Source organism: Anolis sagrei, chromosome 4 (genome assembly GCF_037176765.1).
Source record: "Anolis sagrei isolate rAnoSag1 chromosome 4, rAnoSag1.mat, whole genome shotgun sequence".
Taxonomy (NCBI): Eukaryota; Metazoa; Chordata; class Lepidosauria; order Squamata; family Dactyloidae; genus Anolis; species Anolis sagrei.
Window position 1 is genome coordinate 98,947,027 of NC_090024.1, and position 20,390 is coordinate 98,967,416.

General features: G+C 37.4%; 1 protein-coding gene across 3 annotated transcripts in view; it reads left to right on the forward strand.

Annotated features, from left to right (window-relative positions):
• LOC132774511 (cadherin-18) overlaps positions 1 to 20,390 on the forward strand; it is a 768,567-nt gene that overhangs the window by 515,484 nt on the left and 232,693 nt on the right. For all 3 annotated transcript variants that reach the window (XR_010909825.1, XM_060774682.2, XM_060774681.2), the window contains one exon: positions 9,348 to 9,830. Coding sequence is in view for 2 of the 3 variants with exons in the window: in XM_060774682.2 (XP_060630665.2) it covers positions 9,603 to 9,830 (228 nt within the window). In the remaining variant the exon portion in view is untranslated. The remainder of the gene's footprint in view (positions 1 to 9,347; positions 9,831 to 20,390) is intronic.

Sequence of the window (20,390 nt, forward strand, 5' to 3'; positions counted from 1 at the left end):
GTAATTTTCTGTTCAGCTTGGACTATGTGCCTTTCTGGTAGCAAGGCTTCATTTAGTTTGCATCATGACGTTAGATTTGGGTCCTTGGGAATTCATTAGTGCTTTGGTACTCCACTAAGCAGACAACCGGTATACTCTCATGAGTTTCAGCATCACCACAGAACTTTGTCCTTCCTCCCCCTCCGCAAGCCCGTACACTTATTTAATAATTTATTTTAATTTCAACTTGCTCTAGCTGCCTCTGGAGATAAGGAACTCATTTTGTGAGGATTCCCAGGAGGTGACAAAGCAGAAGTTGTAGCATACGCTCTTCTTTCTCACGCAGAAACACACACACACACAGAGAGTAAAGTCTCAAGTGTTGTCAATAGAATTAGATTTCTACATAGTTTGAGCTTTCTAGGAGTAGGTTTTATGTAATCGTATGATGAATCTACACTCTAAAATTAATGCAGTCTGTCACCACTTTTGCTGTCAATGCGTAATGCTATGGAATCAAGGGATTTAGAGTATGATGAGGCACCAGCACTCTTTTAGAGAAAATACTGAAGACCTCATCAAACTGAAACTCCCATTATTACTTGGCATTAAGCTAGGCAATTATCACAGCTCCTTTTTCTTTTCATCCAATCTGTCACCATAACGGTAATGGCTACATGATTGAGGGATACAGCATGGGCTCATCAATGCTGAGGATCATTGTGTGTATTGCATTTTTGCAGAAAAATTGCAAGTGTATTTTTCTGAAAAATATGAACTTAAATGTGAACTATATTGTCATATTTCAGCTACCTCTAAGATGGTGGTTAATTGTTACAAGCTACCTAGGCAGTGAACTATTATCAGTCCCTCTTCCAATCAAGCTTATTTTTTGTTATGTGCCATGTCTTTTAGGAAGTAAGCTTAACACCACAGACTTTCTTCTAATTTACAGTGTTCCCTCACTACTTTGTGGTTCGCTTTTCATTGACTCGCTGTTTCGTGGGGTTTTGCCTCCCAGTTTATGAATGGTTGCCGTTGCCTAGAGTGGCATTCTAATCCCGTCTCCTGGAAACGATGGAGTGTGGAAGGGGTTTCACCCTCCCCCTCGAGAGAGAGAGAGCCAATCAAGAGAGATTGCAAAGCAAAGCAGAAATAGCTATAAAAAAAGTGTGCAGTGCCTTTCCTCGCTTCTGCCTCACCCTCGGAATGTGATATACATATATAGCAACCCTACTTCATGGATTTTCACTTTTCACGGGTGGTCCTGGAACATAACACCAGTGATAAGAGAGGGAACACTGTATTTTGTAAGTCACCCTGGAGATCTTTTTGGCAGAAATGAAGAAGGTAAACAAGGCCTTTTGCATGGATAGAACTGAACATAATAGAAAATCCCTTTGATACTTTGTTACCTAATGTTTCAGAGCTTTGTTGTTGTTGTTTTTGTTGTAGTTGTTGTTCATTCATTCAGTCATTTCCAACTCTTTGTGACCTCATGGACCAGCCCACGCCAGAGCTCCCTGTCGGCTGTCACCTCCCCCAGCTTCTTCAAGGTCAATCCAGTCACTTGCCATTCATCCATCTTGCCCTTGGTCAGCCTCTCTTCCTTTTTTCCTTCCATTTTCCCCAGCATAACTGTTTTCTCTAAGCTTTCCTTTTTCTCATGATGTGGCCAAAGTTCTTTATCTCTGCCTCTACTATTCTTCCCTCTAATGAGCAGTCGGGCTTTATTTCCTGAAGTATGGACGGATTGGATCTTCTGACGGTCCAAGGCATTCTCAGAACTTTCCTTCAACACCACAGTTCAAAAGCATCTATCTTCCTTTGCTCAGCCTTCCCTAAGGTCCAGCTCTCACATCCGTAGGTGACTATGGGGAATACCATTGCTTAGCTATGCGGATCTTCATTGCCAGTGTGATGTCTCTACTCTTCACTATTTTATTGAGATTGGTCAACAGTTTCAAAGCTAGAGAAATGAAAGACAGGGCCAATATGTTGGTAAGCACCTAGAGCAGAACACTTGTGAGTCTGTCCTCACCCCTTCCTTGTTAGCCTTGGCATGTTAAATTTGGATGCCTAGACAGTGCTAATGCATATAAGTTATTCAAAATAGACTTAAACATGTTCATGCAAACTCTGAAAAATGATTTGTACTAAGTGGATTTGTATTCTGAATCTGATTAAAAGAATGATAACATCAGAACACCATTTTGTTCCTCAGAAGTATAACTTTCCTGTATCTTGTATTCCTTTTCATCAAAAATCAGTGTGTATTCCTTTGACTCTTGCTAGTTCTCATATGTGTTCAAGAATTAATTCCAAGAGACTCATCACAGTATTGAAAAAAGAATGTGGATAAAAGGGATTGGCATATCAGAAGTAGGAAGTAATTTGTGATGCTACGGGGACAAGCTGACAATTTTAAGACAGGAGTATAACAGCTGAATAAAGAATTGGGCTATAGAGGTGATTAGAGTGGAATATGACACATAATAAGACAAAGTTGTAAAAGAGTACAGAATCAAAATAGTGCAGTTCCAGTCAAGCAAGCAGATTGCATGAACATCCCACAGAATCCCCTTTCTTTCCATCTGCAAGTCAAAAACTGGTTCTGGAGAATGGGATATTTCACAAAACAGTTTTACATACCATGCAAGTAGACAAGGAAGTGGAACAAAAGGCTGATACCATGACAAGCATGGCATTTCACTTTGGCCAGATTACTTATTTTTCTTGTGATCATTATATTAAAAAAGTAATAAAACTTGTTTTGGCAGAAGGAATGATGATGAGATTAAGATGATTTGAATATGTGTGTGAGAGAGATTTCAAAAGGGAAGCTCAAGACACCTGTTTTTTATTATGTAGATATTACTGAAAATGAACAAAGAGGACTAGTAGGAATGAGTAATTGATACATAAAGAATGTGTCTGTGGCAAGGTTTTGCACTTTGGAAGTGTGAATCAAATACTGTGTTTAGATATTAAGAATATAAGGAGGAGGGAGAGGAGGAAGTAGTAGTGCTGGTAAAGGCAACAGAGCAGCCGGGGAGATTTTGGAAGGACATCTTTAAACACATTAAATCCTGGCTCTCTCTGTTATAAGGAAACCTTGTTAATTAGAAGCAGATGCACCATATTGTAAGGGGGGGGGGGCAGTTTGTGTGGATGTATGTGTGAAAGAGATAGAAATCAACAAGTACATATGGAGTCCTTCTGTGCCATTTTTCTTTCTCATCTGTGCACTCTCAAAAGATTGTCTCTGTCAAGCCCAAATGTCCTTCTAAAACTACAAACAAAAGTTCTTGAACTGCAGGACAAGCACATGTATGATAGTTTATTTGACTGGCCTTGTAAAATTATGTTTACTCATCTATAAGTTAAGCATAATTTATCTTGAATTCCAAAATCTGAAATTGTCCACATAGCTCAATGAGAAAAGTGAAACCTTTACTTTCTAATGGTTCGGTATACAAAAATGTTGTTTTGTGCAGATACACACACACACACACACACACACACACACACTATACTATACTATATACTATATACTATATACTATATAAAATGAATTTCAGGCTATGTGGATAATGGTTATATGAAACATAAATTAATTTCTTGTTTAGATTTTGGTTCCAACTCCAAAATATCTAATTGTGTACATATATGCAAATGCCAAAATTGCTTGGGATTTTACCATAACTTCTGTCTTGGATGAAGATGGAGGAGCTTTCAGGAGAGCTAGGAAGGGTTTGTTCTCCATATCTAGTAGCAGCATAGGAATTAAGTCAGATGCAACAGAATCATGGAATACTTTGCAAAAACAAAATTAGAGAGATCTGTATGTCACCTTGAGGTCTTTAAGAAAAGTTTTTCATAAGACAAAGCAACATGTTTTATGTTGCTTCATGCAGCAAATGTATTATTATTAATAATACTATTATATACTTTATGTATATTTTGCCCTATCTCATGGCGAATTACAGTACACATATCCAGCAAACATTTAATGCTATTATACAATAAACAAAGACAGACAGTACATAAACAGAGGTAAAGGTTGCTTCCCATCTCTTCCCATCTCTGGCATCTGGAGGCTATGCTTGACTCTGGACCCAGGGGTATGGGGGGCGGATGGGGGTGCTATTGTTCACCTTTAGATACTCTCCCGATTGAATTTGTTGACTTTAGATGCTCTCCCAATCAAATTGCTGACATGTCCACATGGGTGTAAATTATTACCTCCCCGCCAAAGTGATGCTTAGTTTTTGGACTGCTGGTGAGCAGAAGCGGGGCTGATGGTTGGGAGCTCACCCCAGCCTGGGCTTGATCTATCAGCCTTTTGATCAGCAAGATTTTCTGATCTTGCAGTTTAATCCGCTTTACTACAGCCCTCTGTGCTAAAGATAAAGCAACATGTTTTACATTTCTTCATGCAGCAAAATGTATTAGGCCAACCACATTCAGTCTCATGGCATGGAAACTGTTGTTAATTTGATTTTAAAGATTTCTGACCTGTCATTCTGCAGCTCTTTCATCAACCTCATCTGGTAGCATGTCAACCAATTCATAACTACAGGAGATTTGGATTATCTATCTGATCTTGTTTGTGACAGAGTACTGGAAGGGGTCATGGTTTGTACAAGTCCATATCAAATATTTGTATCATATGTGTATCTGACACAGGAAAAATACATTTATATTCATTAAAAAAAACCCAAAAAACCCCAAAAAGCTCAGATGTACAGCTCTTACAACCTGTACAATAATTGAAATGCTATATATAACCTGACAATGGATTTTTCAAAAAGATGATGATTTTTTATTGGAGAGTATCAGAACATTATGTTGGATGTTTATTTTTTTCATATGAATGAAAATAAAAATACTGAAAATAGAACATTACGTTATCAAAATCAATACAGTGTTTTATTTCCTCCAGAAAGCAGATTAAGAACTGAACAGTGTTGCTATAAATGTACTTTTAGTATAAGCATTTTTAACACATTGGAGCAGAGGTCCCTTGGGGGTCCTTGGAAAGATTTCAGGTAGTCCATGAGCTTAAACTAAAAAAAACCCATTATTTTTTTTATTTTCTTTGACCTCTAACTTTAGTTATGACTCTTATGTAATAAATTCACAGTAGCATTCATTTCATATTACATTGCATATTGGATATCTGAAGAAATTGCTTACACTCATCCCCACTTCAAAATTACTCTAGTAACTCTTCCCAGGGAAGCCAGAATGGCCACCACTCTATTGTCCTGATGGCAGGCTAAAATCATAGAATCAAAGAGTTGGAAGAGACCTCATGGGCCAGTCCAACCCCCTGCCAAGAAGCAGGGATGTTGCATTCAAATCACCCCTGACAGATGGCCATCCAGCCTCTGTTTAAAAGCTTCCAAAGAAGGAGCCTCCACTACACTCCGGGGCAGAGAGTTCCACTGCCGAACGGCTCTCACAGTCAGGAAGTTCTTCCTCATGTTCAGATGGAATCTCCTTTCTTGTAGTTTGAAGCCATTGTTTCGTGTCCTAGTCTCCAGGGAAGCAGAAAACAAGCTTGCTCCTTCCTCCCTGTGGCTTCTATTCACATAAATAATACATATTATAATAAATAGAATAAAATCCTTTTATTCAGGCAAATTTTTAAAGAAGAAAATTTTAAGATCAAGTTGGAGTGCTGCGGTTTTTAACTTTGAGCATGTTTTAATGAGTTTCAATTGTGAATGTCTTAATACCATTGGTGTTTAATTTTGTTTTAATATTTGTACATTTTAGTATTTGTGGATTTTAAGTTGTATTAAAATGTTTTTAACGTAATCTGCTTTAAGTCTCATTGTGGAGATAAAATGTGGGAGATAAATAAATAAATGAAGAATACCTAATGTTAGATCACATGATTACAGTCCTGTTGTGTAAAAACTATTGTACAACATGTTGATGTTGCATGTCAAAAAACTATTTGCTGCTACATTCTAAGAAAGGGCCAATGGTTTTGATTTGATTGGCAAAGAGATCTATGGAACCAAGAAGTTTCAGAACCCCTACTGTATAGAATAGCACTCCCATTGACTTGTGAAGTGCTAATCTGAGAGGATGGATTCTGAAGCACTGAGGACCCTTCCGGACAGGGCAGAAACCCAGGAAAATCAGGTTAAAATAACCCGCTTTCTCATGGGTTTCTGTCTTCACCCCAACCCAAACTCCCTTGTGGGGTGGCTAGATGATATCCTGGGTCTGGGATGGAATCCAGCCCACTTCCAGTCTCCCATCCCCCCTAAAAAAACCTAACTGGAGGAGCCTGTCAGAATACTCCTGACATGTAAAAATGCCACATCAGAAGGTGGGAGAAGGGAAATTTCTCCTCCCCTTCCTCATGATGTGTAATTTTTGCACATCAGGAGTACTCTGCAGAAGGGCTTGTTCTGCCATCATACCCCTCCAGTAAGTTTTCATGGGAAAGGAGGGGGTGCCCTCCCACTCCTTCAAGCTCCAGGAGCCCCAAAACTGGGATGGCTGCATGGATTGCTTCTCGGCACTGCGGAAGCAGTACTGGGAGACAATCCTCACTGGCTTGGAACCTACAAATATCTGGACCATATCTTAAGATCTGGATCTTTCCAGATGTCAAATTCATGCTGAACAAACTGGGAAATCCCAGTTTACTCTGCATTAATCTGGGTTTACCTGAGGCATTGTTTGGATGCCCTTAGGCGAACCTGATGGTTATCACGAGTTATTGGGCCTGTGTAGAAGATACCCGGAGTCTTCAGGAAACAATATTTGGAGGTAGTGGTCAAAGAAAGTTTTGTGTGAAGTGACACAGTTTTGTTATAAAGCTTGCAACATTTTTTTAATTTTCCTTTCAGCAAAATCTCTGGTGTCATACTTGTGCTTGTTACCTGGTTTGTATTGGAAAAAGAATGTGTGCATTTCCCAGGGTGATACTCTTTAATTAGGAGGAAAAGATTGGTCTGGTGTTTGCTCTCTGCCCTGATGACACCTGATGGAAGCGTATTTGGATCGCGTACAAACACTGCCAAAGTGTCAGTCATTCCAGTGGGAATGTTCATTTTGAAGCATGTGTGCAGAAAGTGAGGCAGAAACTCATAAACCATACAGGAGGATGAACATTTTATGAATGCTACATATCCTACCTCAATTCTTCTTTTCTTTCAACTCCCTGATCAGGAGTGTCCATAGAAAATGAGATTTTTTTTAAAAAAAACTTCTGTTTTCATCAGAATTAAGTATATTACCCTCATTCTTCTCTCACATTAGATTGTTAAATGAGGCACCAGGAAGGCAGAGGTGTGATTACCATGAGATAATGACACCCAGGGGTGGAAGAAACAAGTGTGAGTACTTGTTTCCTGCAGCACTTTCTTTGTTCGATTGTTGGGTAGAGCTGGTGTGTTCCACTTTATCTTTTTTTTAGTCTTTGCTGCTCAAAGGGATATTGGCTTATTTCCATCATCCTCTGCTACTCTTTCTCAAAAATCTCTCTTTCCTGACAGCAAGGAGCAACCTGGTTTCAAAAACAGAACCATAATCACTCTTTGCTGCGTGTTTCTGATTTGGAAGAGTGGGAAATATCAATTGATGCTTATACCATAGACACAAACTTGCAAGCAGATTTTTAAAAACTTATTAACCAAAATGCCACATCTTCTTTTGACCAGTTGTTGTTGTTGATGATGGTGCTATTGCTGTTGTAACTGCAGCTGTAATTGATATAGGATGCATCTTCACTGAAGAATGAATTCAGCTGGATATAACTTTAACCACTCTGATTCAGTGCTATGGAATATGGGTTTTAATTTTAAAAGCTCTTTAGTCTTCTCTACCAAAGAGTGATGGTGCCTCAACAAACTGCAACTCTAATGAGCCATGGTCAATCTGCATTACTTCCTCAGTTTAGAGCCTGCCAAAACAAATCTCTCCCATGTAACTTGGTATGAATATGTACTGGGCACAAATCTAACTGTAATTATTGTCACTCATTTTAAACACAATTTACCGTTCTCAACATTTCTTCTTGGAAATTTACAGTAATATGCAATGGGCTTTGTAGTTGCTCTCCCTCTCTAAATGTGTATGTGTAGTTGAGGAAAGCTTACTCCTCCTTCCAGTGGAGTCCCTATTCCTCTGTGTAATATTAACTTATTTCAGTGATGTTTTCTATTGTGTTGCTCATAGCTGCTGCTGTAACAATAATGATCACAGTGGACAAATGCCCAAAGAATTGTCTCAAATGCAAAAATAGGGGCCTGATGCTTATTTCATAAGATTGGGATGGGGAAGAAATGTTTTTTTTAATTCATATTTTAATATGTTTCCCTCTGATATCAAATTTAAACTCAATAGTGACAATGAACATCTGTTATTCCTGAGAATCTGTCCTTTTTCAGTTTTGCAACTGAGTTTTTTTATGTTTTTAATCTACTTAAAATGTGCATGTGAGTGAAATTTGGATGTAAAACTGCATCATATTAATGAAAACATTGTTCCTAAATGCCTTATATTAGAAAGAAAACATGCTTGCAGAAATGTGTATGGTGAGCAGAATTACTTATAAAACCCACACAATAATTCCACATCCAAAACCCACAAATGGGTTTAGCATATATATATATATATATATATATATATATATATATATATATATATATATATATCCCTTCAAATTTCAGAGATTAGTTGAATTTAAGACTCTAAATATGAGAAGCTGACATTGACAGATTCACCTATTGCAACTAAAATAGACTCACTCAGTCATTAGTTTCAAGTTGTTCACCATGTATGATTTTTTTAAAATATATATATGTTATTAGTATACCCCTGCCCCATGCTAGACTATTGTTAAAAATGAACAACAACAAGCTTAATGTGGAAAGAACTAAATGTCCTCTGACATTCTGGGGCATCTCTTCACTTTTCCTGGTCCTAGTAATTGCTTTAGAGATGGAATGCAATGAACTGTGCTGAGATTAGAAAACAACCTACTTGGCAAGGTACTTGAAGAGTGCGAGGTAAGGCAATTGTATTACCTGGCCAGAATCTTAGCAGTTGAGATGAGTTATAAATTTCATAAATACATTTCCTGTATCCAGGCATCACTTCATGCTGTACATCGGTGTTCTGCTCTTATTACCTCCAAGCTTGACACACTACACTAATTTTAGAACACACAAATAAAACCCAACACACACATTCTACAAGAGGTTAGAAAGAATGTGGGTTTCTGTGTAGCACTATCTTAGCAAAACCTGTCAGTATATCAATTGCAGTTGGAGGTCAGTGATGAGAAAGTACTCTTTTTATAGATTTATAAAGTGTTCTTTTTTCTTTTTCCCCATTAGATCTAAAATGTGTGGCTCCAGCAGTCAATTGTGAAGAACAGCAAAGTGAACAATTTCCTCACTTTGCATTTGATGATGTAAGTGACCTCTGACCAATGGACAGCTGAACCATGGACAGGATAAAAAAACCTTTCTGGACTGTTTTGTTAAATCAGTCCTTTCCTTCACCCATGGAAGCCTGTTAACAGATTACAGTAAGAAAAAAAGGAAGTGGAGACGGGAAGAAAGCACCTTGAATTGGAAAGCGATCCTACAATGAGAATTACGAGTACTTCTTGTATCTGCCCAGTCCTAGTTTGTCTCTGTTTTGTGCAGAGGTGTTATGGAACTGCACATCATGGCTCCATCAAGGTGACCAGAAACCAAACCAAACATATAGAAGGGGAAACGGAAGTGCACCATCGTCCCAAGCGTGGATGGGTATGGAACCAGTTCTTTGTTTTAGAAGAGCACATGGGACCAGATCCACAGTATGTTGGAAAGGTAACATCTATTTCCATTTTACATTCTACTGAACTGTAAATAACAAACACTATATTTGAGCAGTTGAGACCAGAGTTATAGAAAGTTACTTTGGGAAACACAATTTTGTTTGATTCTGAAAGGTGAAATCCTCTCCAAAAAGTAATTTCTCAAGACTCATACAGTAATGTCATATTACAACAAAAGATAGCACTGTTTGTTAAATGAGCATTTGTAAAAATGCATGTATCAGTAAATGTGTTACATTTTGGAGACATATTTGCTGTCAATCTAATCAGTTTGCATACATTTTCTCCTAAATACACACTCAAGTTTAGATTTGCTGAATGTTTTTATTTTTCCTCTGTGAGCTATACCAGTTTATGGAAGTTTTTAACAGATGTACAAGAAAACTAGTCTATGAATTGGATATGGGTTGACCTTATCTTGCATGCTATTAAACATGTATGAGAAATTACTAGAAGGGATTGTCTGGGAACGTAGAGTTATTCTCATCAGTATGCTGACAACAGCTCTATGTTTCCTTGCTATCTCATTCTGGGAAGAATGTAAAGTCAATTAGTAGGGAATAAATATGGACAAGAGAGAGATACTATTGATTAGAAAATCTACTGGCTTATGTATAGGATGTGAGCCTTTTGTGAATAAAGTTTGGACTTTAGGATCAGTCCTGTACCTGACTTTACTACTGGATGCTCAGTTGGAAGTAGTTGTCAGATATACTTTATCCAGCTTTGACTAGTGGTTCATTTATGCCCTTTCCTATTCAAAACGGTACATTTATTTAGTTTAGATTGTTGGTTATTTAAAGCTCTCAGTAGCTTAGGGCCAAACTACATGAAGATCCTGTTCCTTGTGTACCAAACATTTTCATTTGAACACCCCCCCCCCCCCACGGTGTGGTGGCAGTGTCCAAGACACAAAGTACCATGACCCAAATGCCTAAGTTGGCTTTGTCTTCAGTGCCATTTCAGTGACATTTGATCACTGTGATGCATTTTCACTTGCAGATCCCAATCTCATAGGTTCTTCAGACCAATGAGATTCGATCAGCACTTGGTTCAATTCATTTACTTGAGTTGGGATTAGTGGTTGAATTTTTGTCCTTTTCCCTTTCAGCAGTTTTTAGTCACTTTGTATTTTAAGTTTAAAATATAATCCATTGGATGATTGAATGGTATTTTATAAATTTCCATACAATTGTTAAGGGGTTTTGGGGGTTTTTTTTACTATAATGATATGAAATACCATTGTTTTCACTTTCTCTCCTGAAGCCTAACAGGAACTTTAAGCTCCTCTGTAAGGCACATAGAGTTGCTAAAACATTGTTAAGTGGAAATATTAGAATAACTATAATAATAAAATAATATGAGGTATACTTTACCTTGGCTGAAAAAGAATTGACAGAATTGGATACACTTTTATATTAATAGTAAATCTCAACATTTCTGCCAAATTATGTTCCATATGACAGTTTACTGACACTGCTCTACACTGAATGTTGGACATTGATTGAAAGCTTTGTGCTAACAGCTGGTGCAAAGGTAGAAACCAGCAATGTAATAATATTTAGTTTGTGCTTATTGGTGATACTGGAAGTACAGGTATCTCATTGATCACACAGAAATATTTCAGAGGAGAAGAGGTCCTGAGTGTAAACCTATAACAAGAAGAATGTTAATGCTGTATTTAAAAAAACAGTATGCAGAACTGACCTTAAAATGATTCTTGAGTTCTCTGCAACAGCTTTTATACATGGATAGATTTTTTTCCATAGGCTTAACACTCTGGAGTTTAAATTATATGCATTTTTAAATGTTGAACTGATATGTTTTGATTTGACAAGATCATAGGCAATTCAATATTTTTAAAAATGAGTTAAGGGATTAAGTTACTGGACAGTAGTGAAGAAAATACAGATGTACTAGTATATAACAACTTTTCAATGTGATGGGCGCCTTAATCTGTTCCAACATAAAAAAGGTAATATGAAAGTGAGCAGGTGGGGAAAAGAATTGTGAGCAACCTTGAGACTAACTGATTTATGTTAGCATGAATTTTCATGGATTTCAGTCCATGTCTTCAGATGCATGGATGGGGTACCGTATTAAACTGCAGATATTTCAATAGTTCCAAAGATGTTCAGGCAATTTCTGCTCTAAAACATAAACAGATCCCTCCTCAATATTTGGAAATGTGCATCCCAAGCTATTACCACAAATGCCTAAAAACCTCTCTCAAAATAGCAAGAAAGATGCATTTGACTCCCTGTTGCCATTTTGAGATGGTCAACAGAGAAATTCCTCAACTTTCCTTTGCAATATCTCTCAAATTAGCAGCAGAAAGTGAAGGTTCCAGAGAGTATTGTAACAAAAGAAACATTTCACATACAATTTTTTAAAAAGTTATAGGAATGTTCATGAATTTCAAAAGAGATTTATGAAGATGTAGGGTGGTTCATATGTGTAGCTGTATGTCTATTAAGATATATTTGTGACAGTACAGGTTGGCACACATAGCTTAAATGAATATCTATTATTCTTGGAACAGTTTTATGTAGGGACTGGGAAACCTTATGCAACAGATATTTCATACTATTTCTGTTAAGTCTTTGCTTGGAGAGGAAATATGGTAGATATCTTTCAAAAATTATATGTAATAATGAAAACCAAGTACAGGACCTAATAAGGTTGACTCATTCCTGAGCCTACTGTTAAATTAGCCTCAAAATAACACCAGTCTTTCGTACCACAGCATCAGTTTTTGACCTGTTCCATTTACTATTCAAATCATTAAGCAGAAACTCTCCTGCCATTAACTTGGATTTAAAGTGCAAATGCAGACACAAAATTTACCTTGCCAGTAATTTTGTCAATCTTTAATGTCTCTCTAAGTGTAGTGACAGAACCAAGGCTAACAGAATGCAAATGTCAGCACTCTTTTTGATTACCAAAGAAAATGTTATTATCTGCCCCCTCCTCAATCTTCAAGAAGGAATGGAGAAGCTTAAACTCTTGTGTGTGTCCACAGTGCTTGTTACCTTTTGCAGTGTACGTGAATGAAGCAAAGGTGATGCATTAACTTGCACAGAGGATGAAAAAAGTGTGTGTGTGTGTGTGCGTAAGGACTTAATTATGCAAATCCATCCATGGTAGTAGCACCTTTCTCCACTTTGTCAATAGCACCAAATCTCTGATCTCTGGTCCCACAACTTTTGCATACCCTGTAACCTTGCCTTCTCTAATTTTTTATGAATTTTAAAGCCATTGAGCAGTTATAGCAGTGGTTACTTTATAGCAATGGTGAGAAGAGGCTGACATGATGCTTAGGAACACAAGGTTAGGTTTCTCTCCCCATTCACTTGTCCTCCTTCTGCTGTTACTCTCAGTTTATTTGTTAGAAAGGAAAAAAAGTCACTGCAAGCCATGTCAAATGCATGCAGTAATGTATGCTGCCATAAGGTATTAGTTATAATATAATTAAGCATGGAAGCTCTTCGTGAGTAGATTAAATCACGTAAATCCTGAAAGAAATGTTAATTTCTTGGAAATTTCTTATTTATCACCTCCTCAGAGCCTTTATGGTCTTCCGAGGGTGTCAGCCATGCCTATTAAATGTATCCGAACATTTCCACATAACAAGCATTACACCACATTTTCATTTTAAATGAGGCAGTAAGAGGGATTGATTCTTAACCATATAACTCTTTAATCTTCTCAGGGAAAGTATTGTGTGTGTGGCCTATATGTCTTACAGGCATAATACTGGACAGAAGGCAGAAAAGAAAGTATCTTCACAGTGTGACAGTGAGATAATTTCATGGGGAGGATAAACTCCATCCCAGTTTATAATGGTGGTTACAACTAATATCCAAATCTATAATTAAACAAGCTCAGCAGCTGTTCCTTTAACATGGACTGTAATGTGACAAAGAAAATGTCTTGTGTATCTCTCTAGCCTTACGTTTCCACACAGTACTGGAACAATTCTTCTGTACTTCTAGGGATCCCAATGTCTTGCATTGAGAAAACAAATAGTATTACTACCCCGTCTTCTCAGCACCACTGCCATAATTTTTAATCTTTCATTTTCTTCAAAATGGGAACAGGTGTAACCCCCTTTTGTTGCAAGCACAAATATATGAAATTAAGAGGCATGGCAATACATTCAGAATAGGTCATCCCTACCAAATTGCAGGCAGGTAGCTCCAGGCATGTGTCTGCGCATTTGCTTCCCACTGTTTTTCCCCCCACAAAAAAACCAAAAACCTTACATGCATTTTTAAAGTCTATGTAGTCAGCTGAGCCATTTCAGACTGCTTTCTGCATTCTGACGTTTCTGAGATATTTATATGTATATCTGCTGTTTGCATAGCAAGACACTACATGAGTACAGTAGATACATATACACCGTGTAAACAAGTGTGTGTTTGTGGGGAGGGGGGGGGCAGACAGGGGAAAACAAGTATAAATCATTTTCCAGGTTGTTCCCCTTACTATTGGAGGCATAATGTTGGGAATTGTATAGCTGTCCAAAAGCCGCATGGAAACATACAGATTAAGTAATGTACACATAGCATCCAACATAATGTTCTCCAATATCTGGCTTCCCCTCTTTATATGCTTTCATATGTCTCTGATTGGAGGGAATCAGTTGGCTGTCGGGTTGATCAGCCAAACTTTTTTTCTGACTTCAATCATACCACATTGACACGATTCACTCCGGAATCCAGGATTCGTCCAAAGCTTTAGCGAAGTGTGCATGCTACTATAAATAACCAGATTTTTAAAAAGTGTGTGTGTTTGGAGGGGGGGGGGATCTAAGCTTCTAGATAGCAATTGTGCTTCTGCACATGATGAAATTACAAAGTGAGTTAAATACTTCTGTTAATGATACTTTCCACAGGATCATTTATTTTCAAAATTGATAATAGAAAAGTAATAGTGTGCACTCCAGTTGCTATGGATGACCTGATTTACAATTTACTGTGACATACTTGATTTAAGCAAATAAACAAGTTTATATCGCTGTGTGTGTATGTATTTTTTTCAGAGAAGGATCTTTTTTTTTCTTTTTCCCCCCTTCCATTATATTTTTGTTTGCTTGTAATAAAGTTTCTTTGATAATAATCACTTCATCTAGGCTTCAGACCCAAAAACCTTAGTTCTAGCAGTTTTCAGGCAAGGATATGTGGCTTATTTTAGAATGCACAGAAAATGAGGTCCCTTATCATGACCCACTTAGACCAGTGTTAAATTGGCTTAGGAACCCTTGACCTCAATGTGTCCAAGATGGTTTAAATAGTTTGGAAGCTTGTTAGACTGCAGCCCTCCCTCTGACAAGACATTTATTTTATAATTTTATCATGGTGGGGTCGGGCTAAAATGGCGTTTCAAAAAACCCTAAAATTCGTCTTCAGTTATATATTAAATATATAGGATTTTTCCCTCCCTCACACAAATTTACCATGTATTGGAGACATTCTTTGTAGCAAGAAGAGAACATCGAATTAAAGAAAGCATTATCCAGACACAAGTATAATATGATTTAAGTCATGTTGCCTATTTTAGTATCAAGAAGTGGGTTGATCTTTTGAACAACTTTCTCGGAATTGTATTGGTGTTTTTTTGAATGCATATATTTTCCCATAGAAACAGTGAAGCATTTTTGTCTGATGCACAGTGTTCACATTCAGCTCAGAGTCTTAAATGCAGAGCTGAACACATGGTGTTTTTTTCACATGCAGTGCCCCCTTTGAGATAAAGACTATTTCTTCTTCCCTTACTAAAATGTGATGATTAATACTCTCTGAAAACATGTTCAGAAGTAGTCATCTTGGTCATACAGGAAAATTCACAAAAGAGTAATGCCTTTACTGACTATCTAAAATATACGAAATGTTTCATGGAAACTTGAAATTCTATTATCTTCTTCATCAGAGATAGATAGATAGATAGATAGATAGATAGATAGATAGATAGAGAAGAGAAGAGATGGTGCTGGAGACAAATGGCCTACTAATGTTGTTTCAGTTGGTCTGGAAGTATATCAGTGCAGGCATCTTCATCAGGCAAAAGATGCTAAAAACAAGATGACAGTATTGTGCAATGAAATGTGCAATGAAATTAACTATTGGATATCCAATAAAATGCAAAACAAAAGATTGATACCATAATTGGCCAACCAAAAGGTAGAAAATACTTCTAGCAAGCTTTCGAAGCCTCCATACAGATTATTAGAAAGCTAAGTCCTAATACAATTTATTGTTGTTGTTTTCTGTCATGTCAAGTAAAACTTGAATTATAGTCACCCTAGAATCCCAGTCAACAACAGTCCTATTCTGGTGTTGAAAGCTCAGGGCCTTATGGCCTTATCACATTGATTGCTGCAATCACCACGGATCATGGTGAAACTGACAGTCCCCAGAGGGCAGCATAGGGAACCTGTCTCTCTATGCCCCACATTGGCCAGTTTTCCCCTTACCTGATCCCATGGTGGGAGTGTCTGCTCATTGATGCAACATTGAAGCCTTCCATATTGACTGCCATAGCAGCCTATGCCAGTTCCTCTCCATTTGCACCATGTAGCAAATATAGTTTGTTATAGTCATTGTATTTTTTCTCAATTGAGTTCAAGACAGTGTACATAACTCTCTTCTTGTCTCCTTCATCCTCACCACAAACTAGAGATAGGCCAGGTTAAAAAAATGACTGGCCTAATTTACATTATTCATCACTGTTCTACCACTTTAAACATTAAACTATCCCAGCACTATTGTACAAAGCTTTTCTTCTTGTTTTACATTATTTGAGTGCTGATTTGCCCCATGTCTATATGACCCAAATAAAAGGTACCATGGAGTTATTGTGTGGGAAGGCCAGTTCCACAGTAGAAACAGCTGTCAGACTATCACAAGAATAAGTGCAGGTTACTCCTGAGCTTTCAGGAATGTCCAGAGTAACCTCAGTGTTTTTGATGTGGACAGCTGGATCTGGGGCATAACAGGGTCCAGACATCAGAAAAGCCAGGTGCTGTTATGTGGACTGGAAGTAACTTCTCATCAGAACATTGCTTCTAATAATAGCTGAGTGTCCTGTTGTGAAAATCAGAAGGGATGTTGCTAGCAAGGCTCTGCAAGGGAGCTGCTTGCAGGTGTTAGCTGCCAGGTGGATAGGGCACTGCATCTGATATACTATCTACTTGGTCAGGATTGCAGAAGTACTTCCAAATGCTTTCATGCTGGAACATGTTTACTCTCTGTAGTTTATCCTAGATAAATATGAAACAGGCTACTCCAGACCATGCTACTCCAAAGTATTTTATCTGGTGTAGACACAGATTTTATTTATTTAATTTCATTTCAAATGCATTGCATAAATAAATCAGTATAAAACTGATAAAATAAAGGGAGCACAAGCAGCTAAATAATTTTTGAACAAAAATGGACACAACAACCACATTGTCTATAGCATTAAACTATTCTTTCTCTGTACACGAGGCAGGACATTATGGACAAGCATACAGATGCTGAATTGTTTGTTCTGCTCCTCAATCACAAAAGATGGAGGATTCTTCTAGGTAATGCCATTTTATCCAAAAGCAATGCTTTCATGAGAGAGGATTTCAGAGCAGTATCTCCTACAATGTTGGTCCTCTCTTCACTATAGGAATGACTTTAGAGAGAAAAAATAAACTTTCCTATATGGAAATCCATGTAGTAGTGATCAAGTGGAATGATAGTAAAATCCAGATCTAATCCTAATATTGAATGGTAATTTTCATTATTTTATGACCTACTAGCCATCCCCTGCCATGCGTTGCTTTGGCTCAGTCTGTTTATGTGTTTTGTGTGTGTATGTATGTGTATATGCATATATATGTGGTTTTGTGCATGTGTTGTAATGTATTTTTAAATTTTTGGCTTTTTAAGTCTCTTCAACTGTGTTTTTCAGTGTTTTTATGAGTGATGGTCACTCATTGGCCTGATAGGTGTACCGTGTCCAAATTTTGTGTCAATTTGCCCAGTGGTTTCTGAGTTATGCCAATTCTACAAACTAACATTACAGCTCAGGTCACTGCTGCCAGCAAACAGTCCTTTTTCCATCTACGACAAGCGAAGCAACTGGCACCCTACCTATCTGACGAGGCTCTGGCAACTGTCATCCGTGCCACGGTCACGTCTAGGCTGGACTACTGCAACGCCCTGTATGTTGGCCTTCCGATGTCTACAACCCGAAAGCTCCGTATTGTTCAGAATTTGGCATCCAGTTTACTCACAAGAATGCCCATGAAATGCCATATAACACCAGTGCTGCAACATTTACATTGGCTTCCAATTGAGTACCGTGGCCTGTATAAGATGCTAGTTCTGACCTTTAAAATTCTTTACGGCCAGGGTCCATTGTACCTTAGGGACCTCTTCTCCTTCTCCCATCACCGAAGGCCGCGAAGACCAGCAAAACACGACTTACTCTATATACCGGGTCCTAGAGAAGTGCACTTGGAAAGGACCAGACGCAGGGCTTTTTCTATTTCTGCCCCTGCCTTATAGAATTCCTTGCCACCCTATATGACAGCCATGCATGACTTAGGGCCTTTTACTCTAGCACTTAAGACCTGGCTTTTTACTAGAGCATTCGATCTCAGTTAATTTTTAAATTCTGTATGTATGTATTTTATCTTTTACGATTTGGCTGTAAATTGTCTAGAGCATTCTCAGATGGAGGGTGATTAATAAGTTATTAAATATGATGATGATGATGATGATTTTTATTTATATAGATTAGTTCATATACACCCTGCTTTTACATGATTGCATAGTGACATTTTATATGGAAGCTGAAGTTGCCTGATCTAAGTAGTAAGTAGTTTGTTTTTAAGGTTGAAGGGACAGAGAAGGGCTAACCAAGTCTTTAGAATGCTATTGGGTTTCATAGCTTTGTGACAGCTACAGTCAAGTTGCAGAGAAATGACCTATGAGAGTATTTTACTCTTGCCATGTCTCTACAGTTGGTGATTGAGAAATCACTTTTATTTACCCTTCAAGAATAAACAACTACTACCACAAAAAAGGCAAGTAGCATAACTGAGACATCCATAGTCAGGCAAAGAAATCATATTTTACCTAAAAAGAAGTGATTTTAGTGGTTTTAGACTCATAAAAACATTTTTATTCTTGTTTACAATTGCTAACATTAAACAAAAGAGAGAAAGAAGCAAAGTTATATCAGTATACTGCACTCTTAGCTATTGTATTAGGGCAGTAAACAGTAATTTCCTAGTGCCATGGAAAGCGCTGGCCAACATAGAGTACAACAAATATTAATGGGCTAATTTGTCCAGCTCTAATGTGTCCATTCCAGTTTATTACTTTGGCAGCATTATTCTCAACACTTATTGCAAGGCCAGTTCCTTGTAACAGTCACAGTTAGGGCATTCAGTGCTAGTTTACAATACAACTGAGCCACTCCAGAGGGTTAATTGCTTAATAAATGTGACCGACCTTCTTCAGTGCTTGACTCAACATAATTGTTTTTCAGTGTGATAGTGCAGTAAAATGGTAGGTTGCAATAATCGTTTAATGGGCAAATTGGTCCCTCAAAAGGTGGCCAGGAATGCCAGAAAGTGTAAAAGTGTGTTATTTTAACACAAAGCTAGATGAAGCAAAGAAAATGATGAGTTAAGCAACTATTTGGCTTCAGTGGTAGAGGCTGTATTTTCTATCTTTATAGAAATCGTGCTGTTCTGCAAATGGCATCATAAATGTGAAGAAATCTTGCTACTGGTTTTGTTTAATGTGTCAGACACTCCTGTATTTAAACCAGAAAATTCTTGTTTGACCAGTAATGGTTGGCATTGTCAGAAACATTATTTTTTTAGTTTAATTACATAGTTTCACAACCTGTAATGAAAACAACAATATAATGTCGGAATAATTGAGACTGGGTTGCCATGGAAGACATGTGTCTGTAAAATAATTCTCAATAGTTCTCCTTAGACCCTCTTCAGCTTTTTGCTCTTAAGACACTGGGTTCGTAACGTTTTTGTTCCATGGACCCTTTTGCTAGTCAGGTGAAAAACACAGGTGCCTTCTTAGAAGGTGACAGCAGATAATGTTATTCAACATCAATTAAATTTTAGGGTTATTCAAAATTACATTTTACAACATTTCCACAATTTCAATACCTAATAATCTAATGATTGAGCAACATCTATTCAAACAGTCATTTTGCAAGATATGCAATAAGTTTAATGTGATATGAAATGAATGCTATTGTAATTTATTGCATATAGTCATAAATGAAATGCTAGGTTAGAGAAAATAAAGATGATAAATTGCCCTTTTTAAAATTCAAGCTCACGGACCCCTGAATTTTTTTATTTATTTATTATTTATTTATTTACTGTACTTGTATACCGCTGTTTCTCAGCCTAGCTGGCGACTCAACGCGGTTTACAACAAAATACCAAATACAATAGTCAACAGTATACAATTTAAAACCATAAAAACATAATACACAATATTGGTACATCAATAACAATCCAATGCATCTCCTGACT